General features: G+C 34.9%; 1 protein-coding gene and 1 long non-coding RNA gene across 4 annotated transcripts in view; one reads left to right on the plus strand and one right to left on the minus strand.

Moving 5' to 3' along the window:
* LOC139079115 (uncharacterized) overlaps window positions 1-14216 on the plus strand; it is a 35751-nt gene extending 21535 nt beyond the window's left edge. Inside the window, exons 3-6 of one of the 2 annotated variants that reach the window (XR_011532432.1) lie at window positions 3948-4358; window positions 8165-8234; window positions 8406-8952; window positions 13885-14216. This is a non-coding gene — a long non-coding RNA (uncharacterized lncRNA). Of the gene's footprint in view, window positions 1-3947; window positions 4359-8164; window positions 8235-8405; window positions 9334-13884 lie in introns of those variants that run through there. The other variant, XR_011532431.1, reaches the window with a different exon arrangement.
* Window positions 1-27885, minus strand: part of SLC35A3 (solute carrier family 35 member A3) — a 43270-nt gene that overhangs the window by 13891 nt on the left and 1494 nt on the right. For both annotated transcript variants that reach the window (XM_070592189.1, XM_008508173.2), the window contains exons 2-5: window positions 7871-8075; window positions 3112-3266; window positions 2905-3027; window positions 1104-1275 (exon numbers count right to left, since the gene is read on the minus strand). In XM_070592189.1, coding sequence (XP_070448290.1) covers window positions 1104-1275; window positions 2905-3027; window positions 3112-3266; window positions 7871-8057 — 637 coding nt within the window. In that variant the 5' untranslated portion in view covers window positions 8058-8075. The remainder of the gene's footprint in view (window positions 1-1103; window positions 1276-2904; window positions 3028-3111; window positions 3267-7870; window positions 8076-27885) is intronic.

Below are 27885 nucleotides of genomic sequence, written 5' to 3' on the forward strand. Positions count from 1 at the left end.
CTTAACACATTTTTATCAATTTTGCAGAGAAATTTAAGGACATCCTAGGTGATAAAACGAAGGTTCAGTTTGTTTGTTATCACATTACTTTGAAACAGCTGGAAGGATGGACATTAATCAAATTTGGAAGGTTTGTTTGGTATGGTCTGACTTAAAATACAGGTCATTAGTAGTAAAGAGACTTCACTGTGTAGGGCCTGGGATGGGCCTGTTATGACTGCTATCAAGAGGGACATGGTATACCTATTAAGTTGATGTGGACACAAAAGAACAGTGGTTTCAAGGATGAGCTCCAAAGTCACAAGGACAGAGGCTTAAAATACAATGTGTTGATTTGCAATTGAGCTGCTTCTCACATGTAGCATCTTCCAAAATGAGTATATGAGAGGAACAGTAAATGCTACAATCTTTGTATGAGGAATTCAGTGTTAGAATACTATACATAAATAGTTTAAATATTCGTTCAAAGGCAATCTCTCAATATGTGGGATTTTTTTCCTGTTAAACTATTTACTTTCAGTTATAAAAATGCTATAGTATTTAAAAGCTAAAACATAACATTTTGAAATAAAAAGGCATATTAAAATTTTAAAACTGAGATGAAAGATTCATCATTTCAAACTTCGTCCATTTAAGGTTTTTTTCTCAGCTTTATTGAGGTATAATTGACAAAATTGTAAGATATTTAAAATGTACATTGTGGTGATTTGATATGCAACATGGTGACTACAGTTGATAACACTGTATTATATAATTGGAATTTGCTAAGTATCTTAATCTTCTTTTCCAAGAGGAAAATATGTAAGTTACTTGCAACATCTTCTAGGGAAAAAACGTAGCAACCAAGGATAAAGTTACTAAGGCTCCAAATGGTGTGTACAGAAACAGGTTATATACACCCTTATGTCACAGACCTAAAATTCCACAATCTTGAATGAAAGGCATTCATTTAAAATACAATTTTTTAAAAGGAAAAAACCTTGCCAGATATTTGGATCAAGAGCAGATTTTATGAAAGACACACTTATTTAAAGATATATAGAAATCTTAATATATAATAATATAATCTTTAAAAATAATACTAGAAAACATTTAAAACTTACCAAGTTGAATGTTTCTTATCCACACTGATTGTTTGGTTTCTTTTAAGATTTTCTCAAAGTAAACCCCAGCAAAGCCACTTGAAAAACATGCTGTGAGAACTGCCATGAGGCCTACAAATTGAGAGCCAGCTGAAAGTTCCTTAGAATCAAGCTCTTGAGAGTCTGAGGGCCACTGAACAAAAAGAAAAACAAAATTGAAGTTTAAGTCCTATAATTTTACAAAGTGCATATTTAAAGCTCACTCTTAGACCTTAAGATAAAAATGTAACCAATACCATTCTTGGGGATTGCAGAGGAGAGCTTTTGAAAGAAAACCTTACAATCATTTTACTTTTTTTCCCAACAGTGCTATTACTGTTACAATTTATAATTTCAAAAAATACCCTAAAAAAGAGAAAGAAAATGAATAAATGCACAGATGCACAAAATAGCCTCTAGAGGCAGATCAGCTGTAAAAATTCAGAGTGTGAAGCGCCAGAGCAGCAAAAATGAGTCTGGAGCTGTTCGTTTATTACAGAAGAACCATATGGTATCAAGCTAAGCATTCTGGATTTTGTCCTATACATTAGTGTTCCTGAAACTTCAATTATTTGCCTTTATGGTTTTTGTCAAATCCATGTTCTACTTGAATTATTAATTACTTGATACTTTAATTTAAAATACTTCACTTTTAAAGTTTTAATATCTACTTTAGCTTATCTTCAAGCAATATCTATGAAAATATGGGTTTGTAACACCCATTTAAAATAAATAACCATTAAAAATATCTATTCAAGATATACATACCACACTCTGGGGAAAGTGTGGTGGCCTCTGAATGGCAGGAAATTGACATGATTGGATTTGTCTTTAGATAGACCAAGGTGATGAGTAAGTAGGGGCTGAATGGGGGGAAGGGTAAGGCTAAAAAGTGGGGAAAAAAAAGTCAGGAGGCAAAAGATCATGTAAGAAACAAAGAGGTCATGAACTGGGGAAATGAGAGTAGAGACAGATGACAAGGACAAAATCAAGAAGAATTAGAAAGGAGAATCAGTAAGGTCTTAGAGATTGACCGGATGTACAGGCAGAAGGAAGAGTCTAGGACAACTCCCAGGCTGAGTAAATAACGACTAGAAAGAACAGAAATAAGAACAGGTTTGGTGGGAAAAGGTAAAGTTTAGTTTTGGATATGCTGAGTTTATAAAGTTTATTGAACAACCAAGCAAAGACGTCCAACAGGCTTTTAGAAATACAAATCTGAAACTACAGGTGATAACCAGAGCTAATGACATAGATCAAGAAGCTATCAGCATATGTGTCAATAAAAACCTCCAGAATGGATGAAATCTCCAAAAATAAGGACATAATTTAAGAGAAATAACAAGCCTACCAGCAATCCCAATATCTAAAGGGAGTATCAAGGAAGAAGACCCCAGGAGGGAAACCAAATAAGGAATCACTAGAAAGATGTGAGAAGAACCAGGAAAGAACGATATCAGGAAAGCTGATAGGCAATAAGGGATTCATTACTCTCAAATGCCCCAGGTCTCCAGTAAAAATCAGCTTTGTTTTACACGCTCTTACTTCCCTAACTAGATTATTCATTTATTTATGTCAGACAATTTGATTTTTATTTATTTCTTTGTATCACTTACAGTCCCAATGTAGTATCTTACTCAAAGGAAACCATCAAAAAACTTATCAGTTGGGAGAATAAGCATTTATTTGCTTCAACAAATGATAGAACCATATTCTTCATGCACAATAAATAAGGTTTTGAAAGTGTGATAAAATGAAAGGTATACTTATCTTGAATAGTTACCTGTACAAAAGCAACTCCTGTCATCAAAATTACTAAGGAGAGCCACTGGTACACACCTAATTTTTTACTAAGCATAGACACAGAAAATAATGCCGTCGTAAGAATTTTCAACTGATATGTGACCTGAAAAAGAAAACAGCTAATATTATTAGTGTTTGCTTGTTTGTTTGTTTCTTAGAAGGACTACTAGAAATGTATTGTAAGTACCTGATAAGTAGCCGCATCTAGATTTGACAGTGCCACATAGAGTAAATTATTCTGAAGAGTATATATCCCTGATGGAATAGCAAGTTTAAGCGTTTCCATGGGTTTATTAAGAATTTCATCATGTAGTATTCGATTCAGTGCTCTTAGACTACATTCTAGAAGAAATACGAAATGGGCAAAATCAGTAATTAAATAACTCTAAATAAGTTACATACCTTATTTCAAGGGCTCAGTTTTCTCACCTGTAAAAGAAGGAATTTCAGCTACATGTTAAGATACTTTTTGGTCTAAAATATACCTTTACAATGATGCTAATATTTCAAATGTTAAATATTAAAAGGTAACATATTAAGAAGAGCATTATCCTTATATTCTTTCATCGGGAAACACAATCAAATTATGTGTATATATTTACATATATGTATTTATGATGAAAAAATCTCAAAGTATTAATTTGTCAACCAAGCATTCTTACTTTATCATAGCAATATTATAAAACCTTGTATTTTGTGCATTCCATTTTCTCATCAGTCATTTGATGCCAATTAATAATTGTGAAAACTTTTAATCATAAAAAGAAGGTAAATCAGTTAGGGAGTAGGTTTGGCTGCAAACAGAAAACCCAACCAACACTGGCTCATACCCCATAGGGATTTGTCTCACATATCATGAGTCCAGGTCCAAAGCTACTGCAGCAGCTCAGTGATGACATTAAGTACCTAAGCTCTCTCTCTATATATATAATCGCTTTTTCCTTCATGCTTTTCACCTATTGTCTACATGATTAGTGCAACAAGGTCACCAAATGACTGCTGTACCTCTGGTTCTTCTTTTAGGCAGCAAGAAAGAAGAGGAGAAAACAGTGGTCTAGCAGGCATCTTCTTCACTCTCATTGACCAGGATTGTGTGGCATAGCTACCCCCTGCTGCAAGGGAGCTATGCAAGCTCCACATTAGAGACAAGAAAGGGAAACAGGAGTTGGAAATGGACTTTGAGCTAGCCAACCTACAATATCAATCACGAAAAATGTCTAAAGAACTTTAAGAGATACATAAACCACTAGAAAAAGGATAAATTCTAAGGAACTCTACCACTTTAGCAACAATGACACTTTACAGATGAATTTTTCTACCAAAATAAACCTTGAAAACTTTGATTATGACAACTTTTTTAAAATGAAAAAAACTTTAAAGATTGCTACTTTATATTCATTCTTTCCTCAACGTAAAATAATGTCAAAAAATTATGTAAGTAAAATAAAAATTACCAAAAGAGCTTTTCTTAGTTTTAGCAGGAAAAAAATCTAAAATATTACTTATTTTTTAAATTAAATTTTTAAATAATTAATGCCATCACATATTGTTCTCATCAGCAGTTTAGGGAAAGTCTTGTTCCACGTTCCTGTCAGTTCCTGGTATTGTTAGACACTCTATTTTTGCCAATGTGAGCATAGCGAAATTGAGTCTCGTGGTTTTAATTTGATTTCTCTGATTACTAATGAAGCCAAGCATCTCTTTACATATTTATTGGCTATTCAGGTTTCCTCTTCTGTAAACTGCCTGTTTATATCTTTTGTCCTCTTTTCTATTGCATTGCTTCTCTGTTTCTTATTGCGTTGTATGAGTTTTTTTGTACATTCTGGATATTAATTATTGGTGCTTCCATGTGATATAACTATATTCTCTCAGTCTGTGGCTTGTCTTCTCATTTGGTTTAATATACAGACGTTTTTCATTTTAATGTACCCCAAACTATTTTTTCCTTCACAGTTTATTTGTGGTTTTTTCTGCATCTTGTCTGAAATCATTCATGGTACCAAAGATAAGGTTTTGCCTTTTAAATATCAGTCTTTAATCCACCTGGAATTTATTTTTGTGCATGATATGTCTACTTGTGCTTTGGTTCACTGAAAGTTGATTTTATCACCTCTCTCCATAATGCCAACCACTCAATGTCAAAGATACCTTTGGCTCCACAATGCTAAATGAGTGGATACTTCCATTCATCTAGAATGGAAGCAGCAAAAACACTACTTTCTCAGCTTGCCTACATTTTTCCTACATTTTTATAGGTTTTTTTCTATCTTGCTGGTAACTCCTTTGGTCTTCTTTTCTTATTCCTCCTTCTTAGTATGACCTCTAAATGTTGAGAATGCTACAGTTTAGTCTTTGGTCTTCTCTTTTCAGTATATACTAGGTTATCTCATCCAATCCTTGATTTTAAAGTAATACATAAGCTGACAAATCCTTGAGCTCCATATTCACCTATTCTACTATTTGACACGTCAATCTGAATGCCTTACAGGCATCTCAAATGTAACGTGGACCAAAGAGAAGCTTTAATTTTCCCCCAAATCTATCTTCCATACATCATTCATTGTACACCTATTCACCCAGTAATTTAATCTAAAAACCTAGGAATTATTCCACAAACTGAATTCCTCCATACATCATTCATTGTACACCTATTCACCCAGTAATTTAATCTAAAAACCTAGGAATTATTCCACAAACTGAATTCCTCCTGTGCCTGGACCTTCACACACCTAATCTACTAGCAAGTTGCATCAGCTGTAGCTTAAAAAAACATCTCAGAAACATCCTCTCTTCTCTAACAACCTAGTTTAAGCCACTATCATCTTCTTGCTGGACTAGTGCACTAGCTTCCCTACACTTCTGGAAGCAGCTGCACCTATTCTTGCACATCCTCCTCTGTCAATACAGCTGCCAGGCTGGTCTTTTTGAGTGCAAAACAGACCATATTATAAACATTTAAATTATTTCCCTTTGCTTTGACAAGGAAATTCATAGCCTTCAAAGCTATCCTGCATTGTCTATTTTCTGAAACCAATTCAATTTCTCTTTGATCCATTCTCTTCCCATATAAGTATGTTCCAGCCACACTGGCCACCATGATAGTTTCAAAAGTATACCAAAGTTACAAACAACCCAATTCAAAAATGGGCAACAAACTTAAATAGATATTTCTCTAAAGATAGACAAATGGCCAATAAGCACATGAAAAGACGCTCCACATTATTATTCATCAGGGAAATGCAAATCAAAACCACAATGAGATACTACTTCACACCTACTAGAATGGCTATAATAAAAAAAAAAGAAAAACCCATAAAATAACAAGTGTTAGAGAGGATGTGGATAAATTGGAACTCTTATACATTGCTGGTGGGAATGTAAAATGGTGCAGTTGCTGTGGAAAACAGTTTGGCTGTTCTTCAAAATGTTAAACATAGAATTACCATATGACCCAACAATTCCACTCTGAAGTAAATACTCAAAAGAAATGAAAGCAGGGACTTGAACAGAGACTTGTACATCTATTGCAGCATTAGTCACAGTAGCCAAGAGGTGGAAACAATTCAAATGTCCATCAATACGTGAATGGATAAAATGTTATACACACATACACACACAATGGAATGTTATTTAGCCATAAAAAGCAAGAGTTCTGATACATATTACAATACAGACAAACCTTGAAAACATTATGCCAAGTCAAATAAACCAGACATAAAAAGACAAACATTTATGATTCTGCTTAGATGAACTATCTAGAATAGGCCAATTCATAGAGATAGAAAGTAGATTAGAGGTTTGCAGGGGCTGAGGGTAAAGAAGAACAGAGAGTTATTGTTTAATGGTTACAATGTTTCTGTTTGGGGTGATGAAAAGTTTTAGAAATAGTGCTAACAGTTGTACAATATTGTGAATGTAATTAATACTATGGAATTGTACATTTAAAAATGGTTAGAATTGAGGGGCTGGCCCCGTGGTCGAGTGGTTGGTTTCGCGCGCTCCGCTGCAGGCGGCCCAGTGTTTCCTTAGTTCGAATCCTGGGCGCGGACATGGCACTGCTCGTCAGACCACGCTGAGGCGGCATCCCACATGCCACAACTAGAAGAACCCACAACGAAGAATACACAACTATGTACCAGGGGGCTTTGGGGAGAAAAAGGAAAAAATAAAATCTTTAAAAAAAAAAAATGGTTAGAATTGAAAATTTTATGATATATGTAACTATAACTTCAAAGAATTAATAATGTAATATACAAAAAAAATATTGAATTGTACATTTTAAAATAAGTGAATTATATGGTACATGAATTGTATCTCAGTAAAGCTGTTTTTTAAAAATATTATATCAAATTAGTCACTGCTGGACTAATACAGCAAATAAAAAGCCATGACGTTAGTAAAAACTTATGACTCCTCTAAAGTTCTAATAGTCACAGAATTATAGAATTTACTTATTCTCAAATTATAAATGCAAAAAAACTGTTTCATATTTACAGTGTTAACTAGAAGATATGAACCATGATACAGATTAGAATAATATACCTTTATTACTAGACTAAAGCTGTCTTTTTTTTCCTTTTTTTTTTTTTGCTGAGGAAGATTCACTCTGAGCTAACATCTGTGCCAATCTTTCTCTACATTTTAGTATGTGGGCTGCCAGAACAGCATGGCTGCTAACAGAGCAGTGTAGGTCCACAGCCGGGATCTGAACCCAGGCTGCCAAAGTGGAGCATGCTGAACTTAAATACTAGGTCACTGGGGTTGGCCCTAAAGCTGTCTTAACAAAATGAACATTGAATGTTCTTAATGCTAGAGCATTAGATAATGCAATAGTGTTCAAATGTATAGTTACCAATATATATTTACATATATATCATATGTGAAGAACACGAAAACAATTAAATAAATGCAATGACTTAAAAACAGAAAACCCAGATACCTACTGCTGTCTTTGTAGACTAATAAAACGCAGGCCATTATCTTCAAAAGTTCAGCAACAACTACTGCTGTAGAAGATAGATAACGAGGTCCCTCCTCTTTTAAAGTCCTAGAATAACGCATTGTTAGAACCAAACTGGTAGTCTGAAAGACCAAAATTCCCAAGGAAAGGTACTTTAAGTTGGCAGACATTGTTTTATCTTCATCTACCTGAAAAACAAAATAAACAGGGCTAATAAACAAAACTAGAAAATACAGAAACTAATATTCAGGCATACCTCATTTATTGTACTTCACAGATATTGCAGTTTTTTTAACAAGACCCTCCACCACTGAAAAGATTATGACTCACTGAAGGCTCAGATGATGGTTAGTATTTTTTTTAGCAATTAAGTATTTTTTAGTTAAGATATGTACTTTTTTTTAGACATAATGCTATTGCAGTTAATAGACGATATAGTATAAACATAACTTTTATATGTACTGGGAAACCAAAATATTCATGTCACTCACTTTATTGCAATATTCACTTTATTGCAGTGGTCTGGAACTGCACCTGCAATATCTTGGAGGTACACCTGTATTAAAAACCAGTAAGAGACTTCTGGCTCCAGGCAAGATGGAATAAGTGCATTCCACTCTATTTTTCCTGCTAATTACAACTATAAACCCTGGACCAAAGACAAAGCAACTACCAGAAGACTTTGAAAGGTGAAGAAAATAAGACAGACTTTCTAGAGACTTCAGATCTTCAGCAATGAGTTCCTTGGAGATTTTTTGCCACCTATGTATCTCACCCTGGGTGCTACAGCAGTACAACCCAGAACCACCAACAGGTATAAATCAACAACAAAAAAGGCCCAAGAAAAAAACCCATGGTCTCTAACCAAAGGACTGGGAAGACAGCAGCCCTGCAGGACAGAACCCTCCAAACTGGGTGCTGTGTGATCTGTGAGGCAGAGACTTACTGACCATCCCCACCCTGCACTAAAGAGAGCAGACGTGACAGCCCTCTCCCCCTCCCACCAGGGGCTGCAGCCACAGACTATGGGGGAAAAGCCCTGTTGACCATTCTTGCCCTAACAAGGTAAATGCCAGCAAAGAGGCAGCACCTTTCATACCTCCCCAGTGGCTAACCACTAATACAGAAGATTTAAGTAGGATCCAAAGCCTCATAATGTGACACTCAAAATGTCCAGGATACAATCCAAAATGAGTATACTCATCATACCAAAAAACAAGATAAATCTCAACTAGGATGAGTAAGGATAATCGACAACAACACCAGAGTTGATACAGATGTTGGAATTATCAGACAAGAATTTTAAAGAAGTTACCAGAAAAATGTGCTAACAACAAGCAATTATAAACATTCTTGAGAAATTTTAAACTCCCATAGTTGAAAACATAGTATAGGAGTATGTACCCTCTACCCAACTTCTGCCAATGGTAAAAGTTGCAAAGTTCGTATATTTTCCTGAAAGTAATTCAGTATTAGCTCTAAGAGACTCACTTTTAAATCTGAAAATACAAATAGGTTAAAAACTAAAAGTACAGGAAAAGATATGCGATGAGAAAAATAACTATGAGAAAATTGGAGTGGCTATATTAATATCAGGCAAAATACATCACATAAGAATTATTTCTAGAGCTAAAGAAGGACATTTCATAATAATAAAAGAGTCAATATATCAGGAAGACAGACCGCTATAAATGTATATGTGCCTAATAACATAGCTTCAAAACACATAAAGCAAAAACTAACAGAACTAAAAAGAAAAACAGGTAAGTCCACAGTCACAATGTGAGATTTTAACCCACTTTTCTCAGTAATTGATAGAACCACACACAAAAATACCACTCAGAATTCAGAAGATCTGAACAACACTGTCAACCACTATAACTCTGTAGACATGGAGATGCTCCACTAAGATCCTCCTTCAAGGAAAGACAACGCACTGTGTGGTCAGTTTACTGCCTCTCCATCCAAAGTCACACCTTTTGCCTCAAATTCAATGAAATCCCAAACAAAATCCCTATAGGTTTTTTTGGTAAAAATTGACAAGCTGATTTTACAATTTATATGGAAATACAAAGTACCTAGACAACCAAAACAAGTTTGAAAAGGAAAGCTAAAGTAAAAGGAGTTAAACTACTGAAATTCCAGACTTACAATAAAGCTCTAGTAATCAAGACTGATATTGACACAAGGAGAGAAGTATAGATCAATGGAACAGAATAAAGTCCAGAACACGATCCATACATATTTGGTCAAATGATTTTGACAAAGATACCAAAAAGAAAGGATAGTCTTTTCAACAAATAATTCTGTAACAACGAGATACCTGCGTGTTTTTTTTTAAATGAACCTCTACCGTTATCTGCCTCATACCAAATATTAACTAGAAATGGATCACAGGCATGACATAAAAGCTAAAACTATAAATATGCAAGAAGAAAACATAGGAGAAAATGGTAGCTGCATAGAGATAAGCAAAGATTTCTTAGATAGGATACAAAAAACACAAACCATAAAAGAAAAATATGGATAAATTGGACATGATCAAAATTAAAAACTACTCTTCCAAAGATATTGCAAAAATAATAAGAGGCAAATCACATCATGGGAGAAAATATTCTCAATACATATATCTGACAATGGCCTTATATCCAGAATATATACAGAACTTGTAACAACAAAGTAAGTAAAGACAACTCAATTTAAAATGGACAAAAGATTTAAAAGCATTTCACCAAAAAGGATAAATAACTGTCTAATAGGCACATGAAAAGATGTTTAACATCATAGTCTTCAGAGAAATACAAATTAAAACCACAATGAGATACCATTATAAACCATTAGAATGGCTAAATCGTAAAAATTGATGCTACCAAGTGCAGGGAGGATTTAGAGCAAATAAAACTCTCAACATTGTTAGTGGGAATGTAAAATGGTACAACCACTTTGAAAATGTTTGGTATTTTACTAAAAAAAAGAAAAGAATCTTTTCATATGACCTAGCAATTCCACTCTTAGGGGTACTCAACAGATTTGAAAATACATGTCCATAACAATACCTGTACACGAATATTCATAGGAGCTTTATTTGTAACAGTCAGTAACAGGAAATAACCCAAATACCAAATAGGTGAATTACTAGACAAATTATGGTACATTCATACAATGGAATACTACTCAGCAATAAAAAGAAATGAAATACTGATACACACTAAAACATCAATGAATCTCAAAAACATACTGAGCAAAAAAAGTTTTGACAAAACAGTATATACTATATAACTCATTTAGATGAAATTTCAGAAAAGGCAAAACTAATCTGCAGGGGTTAGAATTGGGGGGTTGAGTGCAAAGGGACAGCAAGGAATTTTTGGTAATAGAAATATTCTGTATCTTGATTGTGTGGTGGTTATAAAATTATATTCATTTATCATAACTCACTGAACTGTACATTTAAAATGGGTACATTTTATTGTATGTAAATTATAACTCAATAAAGTTGATTAAAAAAATTAAAGATTGAAGACATACCAAATAGTAGCATTCCTCACCAGGCTTTCCTCCTAGCTTTGGTTCTGGCTCTGATTTCTTTGGATTAAGGTCAATGTCATTCTGTTAGTCTGTTCTTCACCTCAACTCTGTCTTTTCCATGATTCCATATTCCACCCTAAATTTTATTAATATGAACTCTGTTTATACTACATCTCTTTAGAGCTCTTACAACCAAGCCACCATTTATGGTTCTAGATATATGATTCTTTTTCTTTCCTTACCCATAAGTATTATAATACCACGTAATATATTCAAACAGATTCAACAATCATTATTTAGTGCCTACAGTAGACACCATAGCTACAATATGGCCTATCCTTGAAGGCATAAAGTCTAGCTTAGTAAATTTAGCAATTCTGACCTCCAGTAGAATATACCCCAAACACAAACAATGTAGCACCATGAATATAAAATTTTTCAATGGTGAAAAATACATATAATGATTGGAAAAAAATATCTTAAGCATTTCATTTGAATTTCAGAAAAAAAATCTGAATATCTTTTTGTCACATATAAATTAGAGAATCAAGCTTAGAGGAAAGAAAACATAGACGTCTTTATCAACCATCTATCTCACTTTTCTAAATCTGCATTAGCAAAAGAGTCCTAACGTGAAATAAAATTACAGCATTTTAGGGGTAAAAGATGCTTTCAAAATTATCTAGTACAATCTCGTTATTTTAAAATCAAGAAAATAGTGAACAGAGAAGTTAGATGACTTGTTCAAGGTCATAAAATTACTAATTGGAAATACCAGGTTATGTAGTTACATATCAGGTTCCCTAGCTCCTGCTACATGCTACTGTAGAATTCCAGAGGACATCCTGGTGGCCTTAACTCTCTGTGGAAGGAGAGCAAGTTGCCAACAATCTACATTTGGCATAAGAATCTGATTCTCCTGGAAAATGTCAAACAACGATTTCAAACATGTTCCAGGAAGTCTTTTGTTTATTCTGTCCAACTAAGACCATAAGTTACCTGTTATAACATCATTCCTCTAATTTCTTTTCAAATGAAAATTTAAAAGTCAGCTTCTAAGCTAGGATATACCATTTTTATAATTTTGCTTTTCCATTTCCAAGCATATACAACATCAATACAGACATTCACCTTAATAATACAGTTCTTAATTACTAATACAGTTCTTAATACTCTTAGTCTCCTACAATGTTTTTTATTAAGTCTGTGAGATAATAGACAAAATATATATTGGTCTCTGCCCCTGGCTCCTGACACAGGGCTCCTGACATCCTGGTAATTTCCTGGGTGACAGGAGTGTCTTTTGTTCTAATGAGGTAACTTTGGGTGGGCTTCTGGAAGGCTCCTGGATGAGGGCTGGTCACCAGAAAGAACCATAATTAGAAGCTTGGGATTTCTCAGCCCCACCCCCATTCTCTTGAGAAGGGAGAAGGGCTGAAAACAGAGCTAAAGATCAATCATGCCTATCTGATGAAGCCTCCATAAAAATCCCAACAGTATGGGGTTTGGAGCTTCTAGGTTGGCGAAAACATCCACAGTGTGTATAGAAGCACTCTATTTCACACACACAGAAGATCCTGTGCTGGGGACCCTCCCAGGCCTTGCCTTATGTATCTCTTCATCTGGCTGTTCATCCATATCCTTTAATAAACTGGTAAATGTGAACTAGTGTTTCCCTACGTCCTGAGCTGCTCTAGCAAATTAATGGAACCTGAGGAGGAGGTGGCGGGAACCTCCAATTTGTAGCCAAGGTGGACAGAAAGTTGTGGGTAACCTGTGGACCTACTACTTGCAACTGGCAACTCAGGTAGGGTGGGAGCAGTCTTCTAGGATTGAGCCCTTAACCTGTGGGATCTGATACTATCTCTAGGTGGACAATGTCAGAATTGAGTTAAATTGCAGGACATTCAACTGGTGTCGCAGAGAATTGCTTGGTGTGGGGGAAAACTTCCACACATTTGGGACCAGAAGTGTCAGTGAAGTGTTCTGTGTGAGGAGTAAAGGAGGCACACAGGAGAAAAAAACTGGGTTGTTTTTCTAATAAAGTCAAAAAGTAAAATATATATAAACACATGATTATTTGTACTAGATAATCTATAAAGAACTACAATTTAATTTCAGCTCTGCCTAAGGGCAGGATAAACTCAAAATGAAAAAAATCAAAATACTAGTATTTCTAAGATTATACAAATATGTAGTTTGGTTTTGGAGTACAATACAGGTAAAACTAAGTATTTTCACTTAATACAAACCATAAATGCACAGCAACTCCATATATTGAAAATCAACCAAAACAAAGATTACGTTCCACTTCTCTATAAGATTAACATTGTTTCTTCATTTTAAAGTCTACAATATTTTCCTATTATAATTGAAAACAAACTTTAAACAATTTCATGTTAAAATTTAATTTCAGTCCAACCTAGATTTCTCTCTTACCACCTAATTTTCCTTCTTTTATCCTTTCAGGTGTTGCCAATCTTCTGGTTCCCAGATTATTCTTTGTTTCATAAAAATTTCCTATCTGAGAAACTTACATACCAATAATCAACAAGAAACTGTGCTAAGTTCTTTCACAAATGTAACCTCATCCTGTTTACTGTCAAAAACCTCAGGAACCAGTCAGCATATTACTGCCCACGTTCCTTTAAGGACCCACTTGGGGTTCAGTGAGGCTCTCACTTTGATAGCAGGGTCAGAAGAGTCCGGATGCTTGGATGCTCCACTTTCACCTCAACAGCTAAGACCTGAAAACTGCACTCTTCCTGATTACTACAGTAAATGACACTATTTCATTCTGATGGCTTTCCTTTGTTTTGCTCTGTTTTTTAAAAAAAAGCATTTATTATTTTATTTACTTTAAAAAGTAGTATACTCTTGGATGAGAACAATGTAGAAACTTTAAAATTATATTAATAAGTAAAAATTTGAACCATAATCCCACCACCCAAAGTGGTATAGAGTCTGTCAATTTTTCTTATTTCAGTTTTTTGGAAATCCCTAAACCCCAGGACTTTAGCAGCAAAGGGAAAATAAAGTACCTAGACCATTTCATATTCCCAACAAAATGATTTCAACAACTGTTTGGGCTTCTTAGTTATACAGAAAATAGTCTTGTAATCACAAAGTTCCCCCATTTATTTAAAAAATAACATCTTTCTTGAGGGAAGAAAACAGATATTGAAGACACAGGAAAGTACCAAGAATATAACAAACATCCATGATTCCACCACCCAGAACTAACAAGTGTCAATCTTGTCATATTTGCTTATCCTTCCTTGCATAAAGGAATAAAACATTACAACTAAAGTCAAAGTTTAAATCCTGTTCCTTTCCCTCTCCCCAGCAGGAGCCTATTATCTTGATTAGAGTATACATTTCCTGTCCACTTTTCAAAATTTTATATACATATATATACTCTTAAGCCATACATATTTTAATATACATACATGCATCAAACTGTATACATTATTCAGCACCTCTCTTACTTTATTCAGCATTGTTTTGCCACTACATGCTACTGTGTTGATATATAAACCTAGTTCACTGCTTTGAACAACTTTATAATGTTCCATCAAATGAGTGGACCTTTTATTTACCCATTCTTCCACTGATGAACATTTAGGATACTTTCTTTTCCTTTTAAAGATTTAAATTTGAAAATCTTAAAATTTCCTTAAAATTTTTCAACAAGTAGCTCCTAAATATTATATAAGCTACAAATATCTTAAGCTATTTTTCTAAAATTTAATATTTTATATGATTTCTCAGGTATCTTCCAGTTCCAACACTAACACACACACACACACTCCTATTAATCTAATTTCAATTTTTTCATCTAAGAGTTTTGTCTGAATTTTTAAACTGTAAACTTTGAGTGTACATACATAGTAATATACAACTTATGTAATACTTAACTATTGGATAAATAAGAGTGTATAATTGTTTTATAATAACATATAATTGTAATCTTTGTGTATTGTAATCTTTGTGATCATATATACTACAATCACACTGATTTAATACAAGCAATTACACTACTGATACTTTCAAAAGTCCTTTGCACAAGGAATATATCAGGATTTGGTCAGTTGCTCTAATAGATCTTGCACTTGCTTTCCAATTACTGTTTTTCCTCTGAATTTTTAAATAAGTTTGATATTTATAAAGTTGAGTTTCATTATTTTAAATCTTTTCTCACCTCTTGGGAGAAAAATGTACAACAAAACTTCACTCATCTAATAAGCTCTATCCATTTGGATTTGATAAGTTTGGATGATCGCTTGGTTAGAACTTACTTTTGCATTTTGTACAAAAAATATTAGTAAGTTTACTTAGACTTCAAAGAAGTTCTCAGTAATTATTTAATAGTCTTAAGAAAAAAAGGTTTTTCAAACACTCTAGAAGGTATAATTTAAGTACATTTGATATGCTAATTACATGTCCCTCATTTTCATTAAAGTATCTCCCAAAGATCCCTGCTTTATAATTCTTTGTCAGCCAATTCTGAGTTACTTTGCAGGCTCTAAATGTTTAAAAAATATACATTACATAAGGTATATTATTGCTACCGTCTCCACCCCCAAATTAATCAGGATTAGTCAGAAATTACTTGTTTACACCATCATTATTGCATTAGATATGTATTAACTAAGTTCTGAAATATTCAAAACACTGTATACTAATAATTTCTATTCCTTTTTCAAACTGATATGTAGCTAGGTAAATCTGAAAATCAGTCTGACTCTTATTTCAAAGAGCTTACCAACATATATGTACAATCTTTAGGTCTATGTATGAAGCCCATCATTCTACTGCGACAGTAATATCTGTATTTTACCAATATGTCTCCAGCCACTAAAAGTCTTAAAAAACTAAAAGTTTAGTCCATGTTTTAAAACTGTAACAAAATTTATACAGATTTTTAAAGACTACTAAGTACCTAAGAAATTCTGCAAATCACTTTTCCTTCTACTGTAAAAACAAAAGGCTGAATTTCTAACTTATGGTTTTTATTTTATTTATTTATTTATTGTTACAGATTTTATTTTTCCTTTTTCTACCAAAGCCCCCTGGTACATAGTTGTGTATTTTTTTAGTTGTGGGTCCTTCTAGTTGTGGCATGTGGGATGCTGCCTCAGCATGGCCTGATGAGCGGTGCCATGTCTGCGCCCAGGATTCGAACCACCAAAACCCTGGGCCATCGAAGTGGAGCATGCGAACTTAACCACTCAGGCACGGGGCCAGCCCCATAACTTATGGTTTTCAGAGTGAGATATATTTACAATTCTAAACATCAGTTCTGAAATATACTAAGTATAATATAACAATCTACTAGAGGTTAATGACATAATAGAGTACATATGAAAACACACAAGTTATAAAGTGCTATGCAAACATAAGTTCACATTACATACTAGTCAAAAAGAGCTATTGGTGTAAAAACAAACCGTTTAAGGTTTTTCCAAGTAAATGAGCAGAAAAAGTAAATACATACAGAAATGCTGACCTCAGCTACAATTTTTTGTCCATTATCTTCCATGATGCCAAAACTTTAAAACTGCCACTTGTAACTGTACTCCAAATAACAACAAATAAAATTCATCACAATTGGCTTTACTTCTGACACTGGCATTTATATATAACTTCTTTTCAAACTACCTCAGAAGTAGATACAGTATTCCCAAAAAGTAGCAACAATATGCTGTACTTGCAGTCCATAAAAATCCCATGGAAAATCTAAAAATTGTATTTTTTATAAAAGTGAAAGAAATATGAGTCGAAGGTAATTTGCACTATTGGTATAACCAATTTTGTGTCTATGATAGAAATAATTACTTCCACTAAATTATTTCACTCTTAAATGCTTACAAAAAGCAAAATCCTGCTCAATAACACTTTACAACTGACCCTTTACCATCTGTGGTTCCTATTACATTCTAAGTTGAACAACTTTTCATTGTTTCTCCTTCCCTTTCTTCCTCAAGGTGTCAAGTGTCTGTTTACATAAGACAATATGACCTGTATGTAAGTTAAAGTACTGCCAATTTTTAACTTGTTCTTTCACAGATGCAGAATTCCACTCCTACATTCAGGTAGAATCAATAGTACTTAAATATTTCTTCAACTATACAAACATAAAACCTATTTGCATACTAATTTTTAGATTAAAAATTGTTCAGTACTATTGTACTCATTAAGTAAAGTCAATGATTGGGCAAACATAATAACCTAATTAAGTATAGCTGTAAGACCCTCTTTGAATCGATGATGCCACGTAAAAATGTTCTCCTTCCCACCCTCCCAGTTCCCCACCCCTGTGCTATTCTGCTCTACCACTTTTCTGCTATGGTCATTTCCCCCAACTTACAGCTAAAGGCAGAAGTTAAAGGTATTCTACAAAGAAGAGATACAGTCCACAGGTACTAACCAATAGTAAAGGCTCAAGACTAAAGAGATTGGGGGCAGAAGTGAAAAATAAAGGTATCACACAACTCTCCACAACCGATGATCAATATTTAATACATATTTACTATGGTCAGGCACTGGGACGAGCATTGGGTACACAACAAAGAACAAAACAAATAGAATCTGTTTCTTCATGGAGCTTATCCTCCAGCTTAGAAGACATTTAAATAATTCAAAAAATAGTCTAAGTGTGTAAACTGCTATGACATAGCGCACAATAGGAAAATATCATAGGGAAATTAGGGTCCTTGGTTAAACTCAAACACATTTCCCAAAATCCTCTTCTCTGTATGGTGCCAAGTGAGAACTGGCTAAACCAAAATCTGCACAAGATCTGGATGGCAGAAGTGAAAAAACAGCCATTACTCTCAGAAGATTCTCAGGGTTAAATGTGCTGAAACAGAAACAGAAGCGCCAGCAGGCTCCAGTTTATCCTCTCTTCCCTGCCCTCAGTCAGCTCTTCTTCCCAACTGCTGACCCTACTAAGCAATAGTGAGCCCAGGCTCTCCAGGAGATTTTTGACTGGGGACATAGAGAGACAGCTACACAGAAATCACAGCTTTCCATAAACTTTTCCACCAGCATCACTGTATGGTCCCACTCTGGCTGCAGGACATGGCTGGCTTCCTAGATTCCTGTGAAAAGCTCTGACTTGCCTACCTGCACCAGTCTTTCAGGAGGGCTGCTGAGAGACTTTTCAGTAATCCTCCAACACTCTCTTCTTTGACCTTCACTTCCCCTGCTTCTCCCACAGTTGTGAAAAGTCTTATTCCTATTATAAATTCCTTATTCCATAGTGGTGAAGTGTTCTGTTTCTCTACTGAGCCCCAATTGACACAGTTTTTGGTACCAAATGTAATTCCAAGGTAACAGAACCACAACAATAGGAATATAGAATCAGTTTTCTGATCTGACTAAATTTAAGGGCATTAATGACCCTATTACCAGTGGTAAAGGAGACACTGGTAGTTCACCATGCCAAGGCAAAAATTACTTAAATTATCACCTTTAAACACTTATACTCAAGATGAGGCTTTGGGTGATCAAGTAGTAGCTGCCACAAACATGGTATTGGAAACAGGCATATAATGCTGTTCACTGGTTGCTTCTAAGTGAACTAGAAAACTTGGAGAAAGAAAATAATGAACTTGAGGGCCTAAAATTCACAGCCCAAAGTCCACATAAGGAATCAGAAAGCTTTATAACTGCCCTAAAACAACTTCTTATCTCCTTTGGTTACAAGGTCAACATTTCTGAAAACCACATCCAAAGTCTGATCTTGTAGTAGGCTGAAATAAAAAGCAAATTGAGTTTAAAACTTTACAGGTTTTCGGGGTCCTATATTCTACATATTTTTATAATCTCTATATTCTAGCACATGACCAGACATCAAAAGATGCTTGAAGATATTAGTAGGCTGAATAATGGTCCCCCAAAATATCAGGTCCTAATCCCTAGAATCTGTAAATGTTACCTTATTTGGAAGATTAAGTTAAGATTATTCTATATTAGCTAAGAGAGCCCTAAATGCCAACACAAGTGTCCTTATAAAAGATAGAAGAGGACAACACAGATACTCAAGAGAAGGCAATACGAAGATGGAGCAGAGAGAGATTTGAAGATGCTGCCCTTGAAGACTGGAGTGATGCAGCCACAAACCAAGGAATGTTGGCAGCCACGAGAAGCTGGAAGAAGAAAGGAATGGATTCTGCCTTAGATGCTCCAGAGGGAGCACAGCCCTGCTGACACTTTGGTATCAGCCCAGTGATAGTGATTTTGGATTTCTGGCCTCCAGAACTGTGGGAGAATATATTTCTCTTATTTTAAGCAACCAAATCTGTGGTAATTTGTTACAGAAGCCACAGGAAACTAATGTAAGTATCTAAGTCTACATTAAAAAAATTTTATGTTTCTCCATTCTACTCAGGCAGAAAGTATTTAATATGTTTAGAAGGAAGACTGGTTAAAATGAAGTTTTCAGTATTCAAAAGAATTAATAAATTACTAGGAAAACTGAGTTATACTGAAGAGTGCATAGATTGGTTCCTGGTACATAGTATGTACTCAATAAATATTTTTAAAATAAATGCCAGACTGAGTAACAAACCAAGGATACCAAATAAGTGAGATATTACTCTAGTGATCTTCTGCCATGGGAAATGCAAAGCCCATCCACTTGGTTCACAAAACTAAACGGTTAATAATAACATTTCTACAGGGAAGGTAATGACTTGACTAATGTTAGAAAGTAATTCTTCTACTATGGCTCATTTCAGAAAAGACCAATTTCTTTGCTATTTTAAAGGACATAAATGGCAGTACAGATTGGCACTATTTTTAATTGTGTCTTTGTTTTTATAGCCTGAAATTTTTTTTTTTTCTGGGAAGATTGGTCCTGAGCTAACATCTGTTGCCAATCTTCCTTTCTTTTTTCTTTTTTCTTCCCAAAGCCCGAGTACATAGTTGTATATCCTAGTTGTAGGTTATTCTAGTTCGTCTATGTGGGATGCCACCACAGCATGGCCTGACAAGCAGTGCCTAGGTGAGTGCCCAGATCCAAACTGATGAACCCTGGGCCACCAAAGTGGAGCACATGAACTTAACCACTCCGCCACAGGGCTGGCCCCCTGAAATATTAATAGCATATGATCAGATATAAAGTTTATAAGCTAAAAAACAATTCCCAATTTTAAGTTTTCTGTCCATACTAGACTATTCTCAAACTAACTCCTTTAACATAACTTATTGCCCAGTTTCAGGTACACTACATGGGTCAAAACATGCCATCTGAAATATATCTATTTATATGCAGAAGGCCTAACATAATATAATCATTTTATAAGATAGTGTTGCTTTTCAAGCACTAACATTAACAACAAGTTCCCAGCATTTTCTAACCATTTTTCAAATGTTTAAGTATAAAAATGTACAAGGTAATCAAGAATAATGTTTAGCTATTTATTTAATTCAGCCTGAGGATACACCTGAAAGGTGACGGGCCTTAAAAAATTTCTTTTTGTAGCATTTGCAAATGGTAAAAATTTTAGAAAAATGTGTTATCAGTGAAAATAACTGAAACTTAATAGAACATATAGAATGAGCTGGTATTTTTGGATTTATGGTCTGACAAGCTTCAAGAATTTTAAAACTTTTTCTAATGCTGGCTGTTAACTGTGCTGGGGTAATTACCACCTCCCCTAAGGACAAAATTCCAGTGTTAGAACTCAAATGCTGTGTAGTGTTTTTTTTTTTTTAACCACCATGCTTTCTAAAAATGAAATCGCAACCACTCCCTGGTAAACCTACAGTCTTAGAAGTTTATATACACTATGGACTTATAAACTACATAGAATATGAAGACATTCCAATTACCTTGTTCAGTATTTACTGTTCAAGTCTCATGTCACTCTGTGTCCTAACTGATGAGGACAGCCTTCAGATTCTCATAACTCTAATCTATCCTCTCTACAGCAGATATCTTAATAAAATGTAGATGTGATTACATTCCTTCCCTGTTGGTAAAGTTTAATTGACTATCAAATAGAAGATACACATAAAACAGTCCCTGATTAACCTCATGAATTTCCTGCCATAAACTATTACCTGTCTCGTGCATTCTTTGTTCTTCATGCATTCTTTGTACAAAATATCCCTCTTCTTAAAAAACTCTTTCCTCTTCTTTACTTGTAGAACTTCACACAATATAGGTTTCCTCTCAGTGAAGTTTTCCTAAGTCTTCCAAGCAGACTGAAACCTCCCCTTTACTATATTCCTGTGCAATTTTGCACATATCTTTTATAACACCACTCATAAATGTTATCAAACTAATTTGTTGACGTATATGACTTTCTTTTATTCATCATTGTATGTCCTGCATCTCCTTACCAGTACCTGTCACATAGTGTACGTATGCATGCACATAGGCATTTACTTTATGTTGGATTTATAAAAGAATAAATAATTTCCACATAAATTCTCAGAAGGGAAGAATGAGCTCCTCCTGAATTAAGTCTCTCTGTATAATACATAAAAGACAGGTGCATGCTGAAACTGGTTCTCCTTAAATGTTTTCTAATAATTGCAATTTCACAAGTTAAATTAATAAAAGAAGATTTACTGAGCACCTACAGCATGACAGACGTACTAGCTGCTTTACAGACAGGCATTATCTCATTTAAATCTCCTTTAATCTGTAAAAGGAGATATCATTTGTTTTACAGATTTAAAAACTGAGGTTCTGAGATATTAAGTATATAACTTGCCTTGTATAACATGTCAGAGCTCAGACACAAAGCAAGCTTTCTCTTAGTCAAGGCTACCAACTCATGGCCCATGAATTTTGCAGTAAGCCTCTTGCATGGTCTTTGCAGTAAAGCCTAAGTGTTTAAGTCTGTCTAAATTTTAGAGGGTCAGTCAGCACAGTAAATGAGAGTATGCCTCTGGACTCAGATCGCCTAACTTCACATTCTGTCTCTACTGCTTCATAACTAAGGAAAATTACTTAACCTCTCTGTCCCTCCTTTCCCTCATCTATAAAATGAGGATAAACAATAGTATGTACCTCATAGGATGGTTATGAGGATTAAAGGATATAAATCAGATAAAGTGGTTATACTACTACAATGCCTTATTTGAATATTCACTTTATATTTATATATATAAATTATATATATTATATATTATTTTATTTATGCTTATATATTTATTATAAATATATATATTTATATTTATATAATACCTTTATAAGACTTACTCATGTTAGAAAATGCTACTAGAAATGTTTAAAATTGGCTTATACAACAAATGAATTTAGAAAAAACTTCTTATCCAGCTTTTACAGAAAAAACTAGGCAGAGAAGGTGTAAAGTCATCAGTGGACACTTTCTTACTGGAACGATCTGCTTTCTTAGCATTCTATCTGATGTGACCTAAAAGTTTCCGCTCCATCTTGACTCTAATTTCGACTATATTATCCGACCTAGCATACTTTTTCAACCAAAATGCTCATCTCTAGACAGCAACTGGTTCTTTGGTTTCATTTGAGATGGTATCTCCAATATAGACAATAAACGAGTAAGAGTTCTGCGCAGGCAATCTGGATAGAGAAGCTGAGTAACAGTCTAGCTCATAAAGCAAAAACTCTCACATTTATATACCAAACACTCTCAAATTTACATAGCAAAAGATCCAAAAAACAATCATTAAAAATATATAACCACAGCACTACACTCCTTCATTAAAGTTGACAATTAAGTTGAATGTACTTAGGATACACTTGCTTTTTAAAGGTTTGAAATCTAATGTTAAGATACCAGTTCATACATATTGATATAAACTTTAAGTTCATACACATGAACGACATTACTAACTGCCCGTTTGATGAGGTTCAAGCTATTTCAGTTACCCAGACACGTCTACAGTGTACTCTTAATTTTTTTGCAATTTCACACACACAAAAATTCCACGGCAGATTAATATTAAATAGAAATTTCCCTCTCTAAAACTTTCAGGAAAAGGGAAGAAGCTCAAAACTTAACTCCACAGTTACTGAATGATAGGATTAGGCTCTGAGAGACTGAGTTGATTCTAATATTTATCCAGTCATTCATTCAACATATTGATCCTACTGAGTGAAAGAAACATTTGAAGATACAAATTATATCCATTTCAAATATAACTGAGGCAACCTAAAGAGTATATGCAGGACCTAGGGCTAATTATTTGACCTGTCTGAACTTCAATATTCTCATCTATAAAATGGGGGTGATGAAAAGCAGACAGAGCACCCCCCAAATATACCACTTTGGCATATTGATTATTTTGAGCTGTAGGTACTCGAAAAACAGGAAATACAAGGAGAGGCTTTCTGTGAACTTCTATTACCTGCCTAAATCCTCTAAAAGGAACTCAGTTGTCATAAATCCCCTCCCCAGAAGAGTTTCACCAACCAAGGAGAACTGACTCTTACCACAGGAAAGGAGACTAGAAGTCGGCACCATACCGGAACTTTGTCACAAACTATCATACTTCCCTTCTATTCTTCTAAGGGCCCATTCATCTTTGCTAAAAATCACTTAATCTCCCCTAAGACGCCTACATCTCCTCCCTCGCCTTTCCCTATTAAGATGGTATAGAATTCCCTGAATTCTAAAGCCACCTCTTTGCATCATTCATTTTCCCTGAGTGTGTCCCATGTATATGTGAAGTATACATGTTAATAAACTTGTTTGTTTTTCTCTTGTTAATCTGCTTTTTATTACACGAGTCTCAGTTAAGAACTCAGAAGGATAGAGGAAAATTATTTTCCTCCCCAAAAGTTTCTGGTGACAGAGAAAGGATGAGATTGCTGAGATACCCTACTCACTCCAGAGCCTGCAGATGGGATCCTGGGAGAACTGGCAGAAGCCAGAGACAGGCAAAAATTCTTACGAAAAGTCAGCTGCCCCTGATCTTTGTCTGTAAAGCCCAGTTGAGACAGGAAGGTAAAATTTTACATTGCCCCTTCCTTTCCAAATTCAGATTAGCAAGAGAAAAACATTTGTAAAAATTAGTTCTCTGAATTGAGACTCTTGTGAATTTGGTTTTGGGGTACCCATTGGTTATTGATCCTTGCCTTCCCAGGGACAGCTATTACTTTCTTGTTTGTCTCCTTGTGTGTCCCAAGAACTTGGCTTGACTTTCTGCCAGCACAGGGCATGAAGGTCATTGGTTCTTGTGTGTGCAAGTGGCTCAACATCAAACTGGGGGTGCAAAAATACGGCCGGACAGAAATGGGGGTTTCACCCCATTTGCAGTTAGCATCCAACTGACTGTTGCCAGGCCAGGGGTGAGTGAGCATGGCATGTTGGCCAAGTCTTTCCTTTTTTTGGCTATCTTTGGGAGTTATTCTGGATCTTGGGAGGGCTGCTTCTTTTGGATGCTCTTTGGGGAATTCTCTTGCATCATGATTAAGTCATAAAAGGTTTACTGATTTTGGTTTTGAGTCACTTGATAGATATACTTTCGGTTTAAAAAAAAGGAAAAAATAATTTTAAAAAAGGAGTTCAACACTGTCAGAAATATTTACTGTTTGTCCTGACTGAAACCTGATAATAAGATATTTGAAACAACTTTTTTAAAAAGAGCTCTACAGTAAAAAATTAGTCTAATTAGAAGCTGATAGTCAAAGCCTAATGGGAGCTATGTTTTTTAAGGCCTCTCTGTTCTACTTCATCCTGTTTCTCCCATGGGAACTTCTCAGTTGACTGAAATCCTCTTCTTGGACCCCTGTGGACTATATGTTCCACCAACTCTGTCCACCTCCTTCTTGTTGGCACAGTTTTGCTGAGGATAATTTAGAACTTCACTGGCTTCTTTTAGAAACTTAAGGTCTCCCCAAACTGGCTCCTCTAAGACCTCTTCCTTCCCATTGCTTCTGCTCCTCCTCCTTCCTTTTGCCACCTTCGATCTTCCATTCAGTTCCCTTGAATCCTTTCTTACATCCGCCTTCAAACTCCTACCTTCCCCATCTGTCTGTCGACCCCCGCTAGACTTTTCCCTTGCCACTTCAGCCCTCAGATCCCTACAGTCACTTATATAAGGCCCCTATCCTCTATCAGGGGCTCTCAAGGGACTCAGAGAACCCCAGAAGCAACTACCTGAGGCTGAAAAGGGAAAGGGAGCCATTTGGAAAATGGGAAAATGAAAAAATCTTAAAAGTCTTTTCCACAAATACTAGTAGAAAGCTTTCGCCATCTCCACAGGTAACCTTATCTAATTCCATTTGCACAAAACACAATTTGGATCCAACTGTTCTTTTATAAACTAGTGAGTTTTGTATTACTGTACTTGACGCATGGCTAAAATTTTAAAAAGACAGTTATAAGATCTCTCTGTGTTTGCATGTTTGTGTATATTATAGATATGTGCTATTTCTTTCTCTGGATGGTACTGCCAAAATTAATTTGTAAAAGAGCTCAATTTAATTGACTTAAAGAAAAAGAAGTGCTATATTAATTAAACCTTCTCTCAGAGAAATATAGAAACTAACCCAAATGTTTTTAAGCTCATGTGATTCAGGTACTCTTTGGTAAATAAGAATATCGTTAGTTTAGTAAAAACAAGCAAACAAAAAAACCCAACCAAACAAAGAATGGGTATGTCTCCAGAGTTGTCAGCATTAAAGATAATGCAGAGATACAACTTTTTCTACCTGGGTTTACTAGGTAATAAGTTCATATTAGATCTATGTTACAAAATTTGTCAACGAGAAAAATAAGATGACGGCTGGCTGTTTAATGTCTCATGAAGTTTTCATGAGTAATGAAAACATACTTGTTAAAAGGAAGTCAATTAAATATTTGTGCATAATATCAGATACGATCAGCCAGCTTTAAGGAACTAAGGTTGACTTTATAGAGCCAATAAAGCTCCTTTCAAAAAAAAAAAAAAAAGCCTGGTATCTTGCTTTCATTGTTCCCAGCCTTGCTAGGTGAGTAAGGAAGGTCACTTCCTGGCAAACCCAATGAACCTTAGGATTTCTTAGGGATCTCGAGAAGAGAGAAATTCACTCACTCTATAGGTATTGCAGGCAAAGTCTGATGGTGATTCCTTGGCTTGGCATCGTAGCCTTGAAAAGCTTTTAGAAGTCCAATCTGAGATTCCTTCTGAAAAGCTCCAGCAAAGCAGACTTAAAAAGACCCTATGTGGTCAATCACCATTCTTGCTGCACTTATGCAAATAATCTGGCCAAGTTTAATGAGACTAGACTTAGACTGCAAACAAATTAGTCTTACTGTGATTATCTTTGGTAGAAATGGAGATGACTGTAGAGAGAAAAAATCATGTTTCAGTAGCACACTTTTGTGGATATCAGATTCTAGTGCTATTCACAGTCTTTGAGGTTTTATTATCTACCTGTAAACTGAAGTGGATCCTGAATTCTTCCAGTTTCCTCCAACACCTGGCAATGACTCTCCAAACTAACATTTCTAATTTTCTCTCACCCTCCTAAGTTGGAATTGCTGAGAACAAAAGCTGCCCTGTTCCCAAAGCCCTGCAAGCTGAAGCCGGACGACTTGTGCTCCTGGAGACAAGGATAACTCTTGTGTTGTAGTGTAACCTCATTTCAGATTTTTACTAATAATCTTAAATTTGAAAATGCTTTTCTGTTCCATGTTTTAGTACTTCATTCGATCCTAGTAATAAATCTTTGAGGTAGTATAGATAAACTTCTCAAATAACCATGGTAAAATGCAAATTTAACAAGTATTATAAAATTTATAAAGCTCAGCACACAAGAGGAAAAAAAAAGTTTTAGAGTGATAGTAGACTTCAGAAAGCTTCATAAGAAGGAAGTGGCAACTTCCAGTCATAAAATAAATAAGTCCCAGGGATACGGTACAGCATAGTGGTTATAGTTAATAATACTGTATTGTATATTTGAAAGTTGCTAAGACAGTAAATCTAAAAAGTTCTCGTCACAAGAAAAAAAATCTGTAACTACATGTGGTGATGAATGCTAACTAGATTTATGGCAGTGATCATTTTGCAATACATACAAATATCAAATCATTGTGTTGTACACCTGGAACATAACGTTAAATGTCAATTATATCTCAATTAAAAAATTAAACACAGAAGGAGGCGGCATTTAAGGCTTTAAAGAACAAGTAGCATTTCTACAAGGATGGTAAGGAAGGCCTTCCTTGTAGGAAGAAAGGATGTAAGCAAAGACCAAGACAGGTAGGCATAGAGCATGTTCAGAAATTACATTTCCAAATAACTACTATGGTTTAGCTAAAAAATACTATGTGTGGAATAAAGTAATAAAAAAAAAGAATGAAAGGTACATATTGATCTGACTGGAGCAACGAACGGCTTCAAATTTGGAAGTGCTTTGAATGCCACATTAAATAATTTTACATTTACTCTGGAGCTAAAAGAGCATCACACAAGCATTTCTGTGGAAAGATTAACCAAAGAACGAGTAAGATCCCCGGCTTTAAAAAGTAGCAGGCAGGA

This window comes from Equus przewalskii, chromosome 24 (assembly GCF_037783145.1).
Source record: "Equus przewalskii isolate Varuska chromosome 24, EquPr2, whole genome shotgun sequence".
Classification (NCBI taxonomy): Eukaryota; Metazoa; Chordata; class Mammalia; order Perissodactyla; family Equidae; genus Equus; species Equus przewalskii.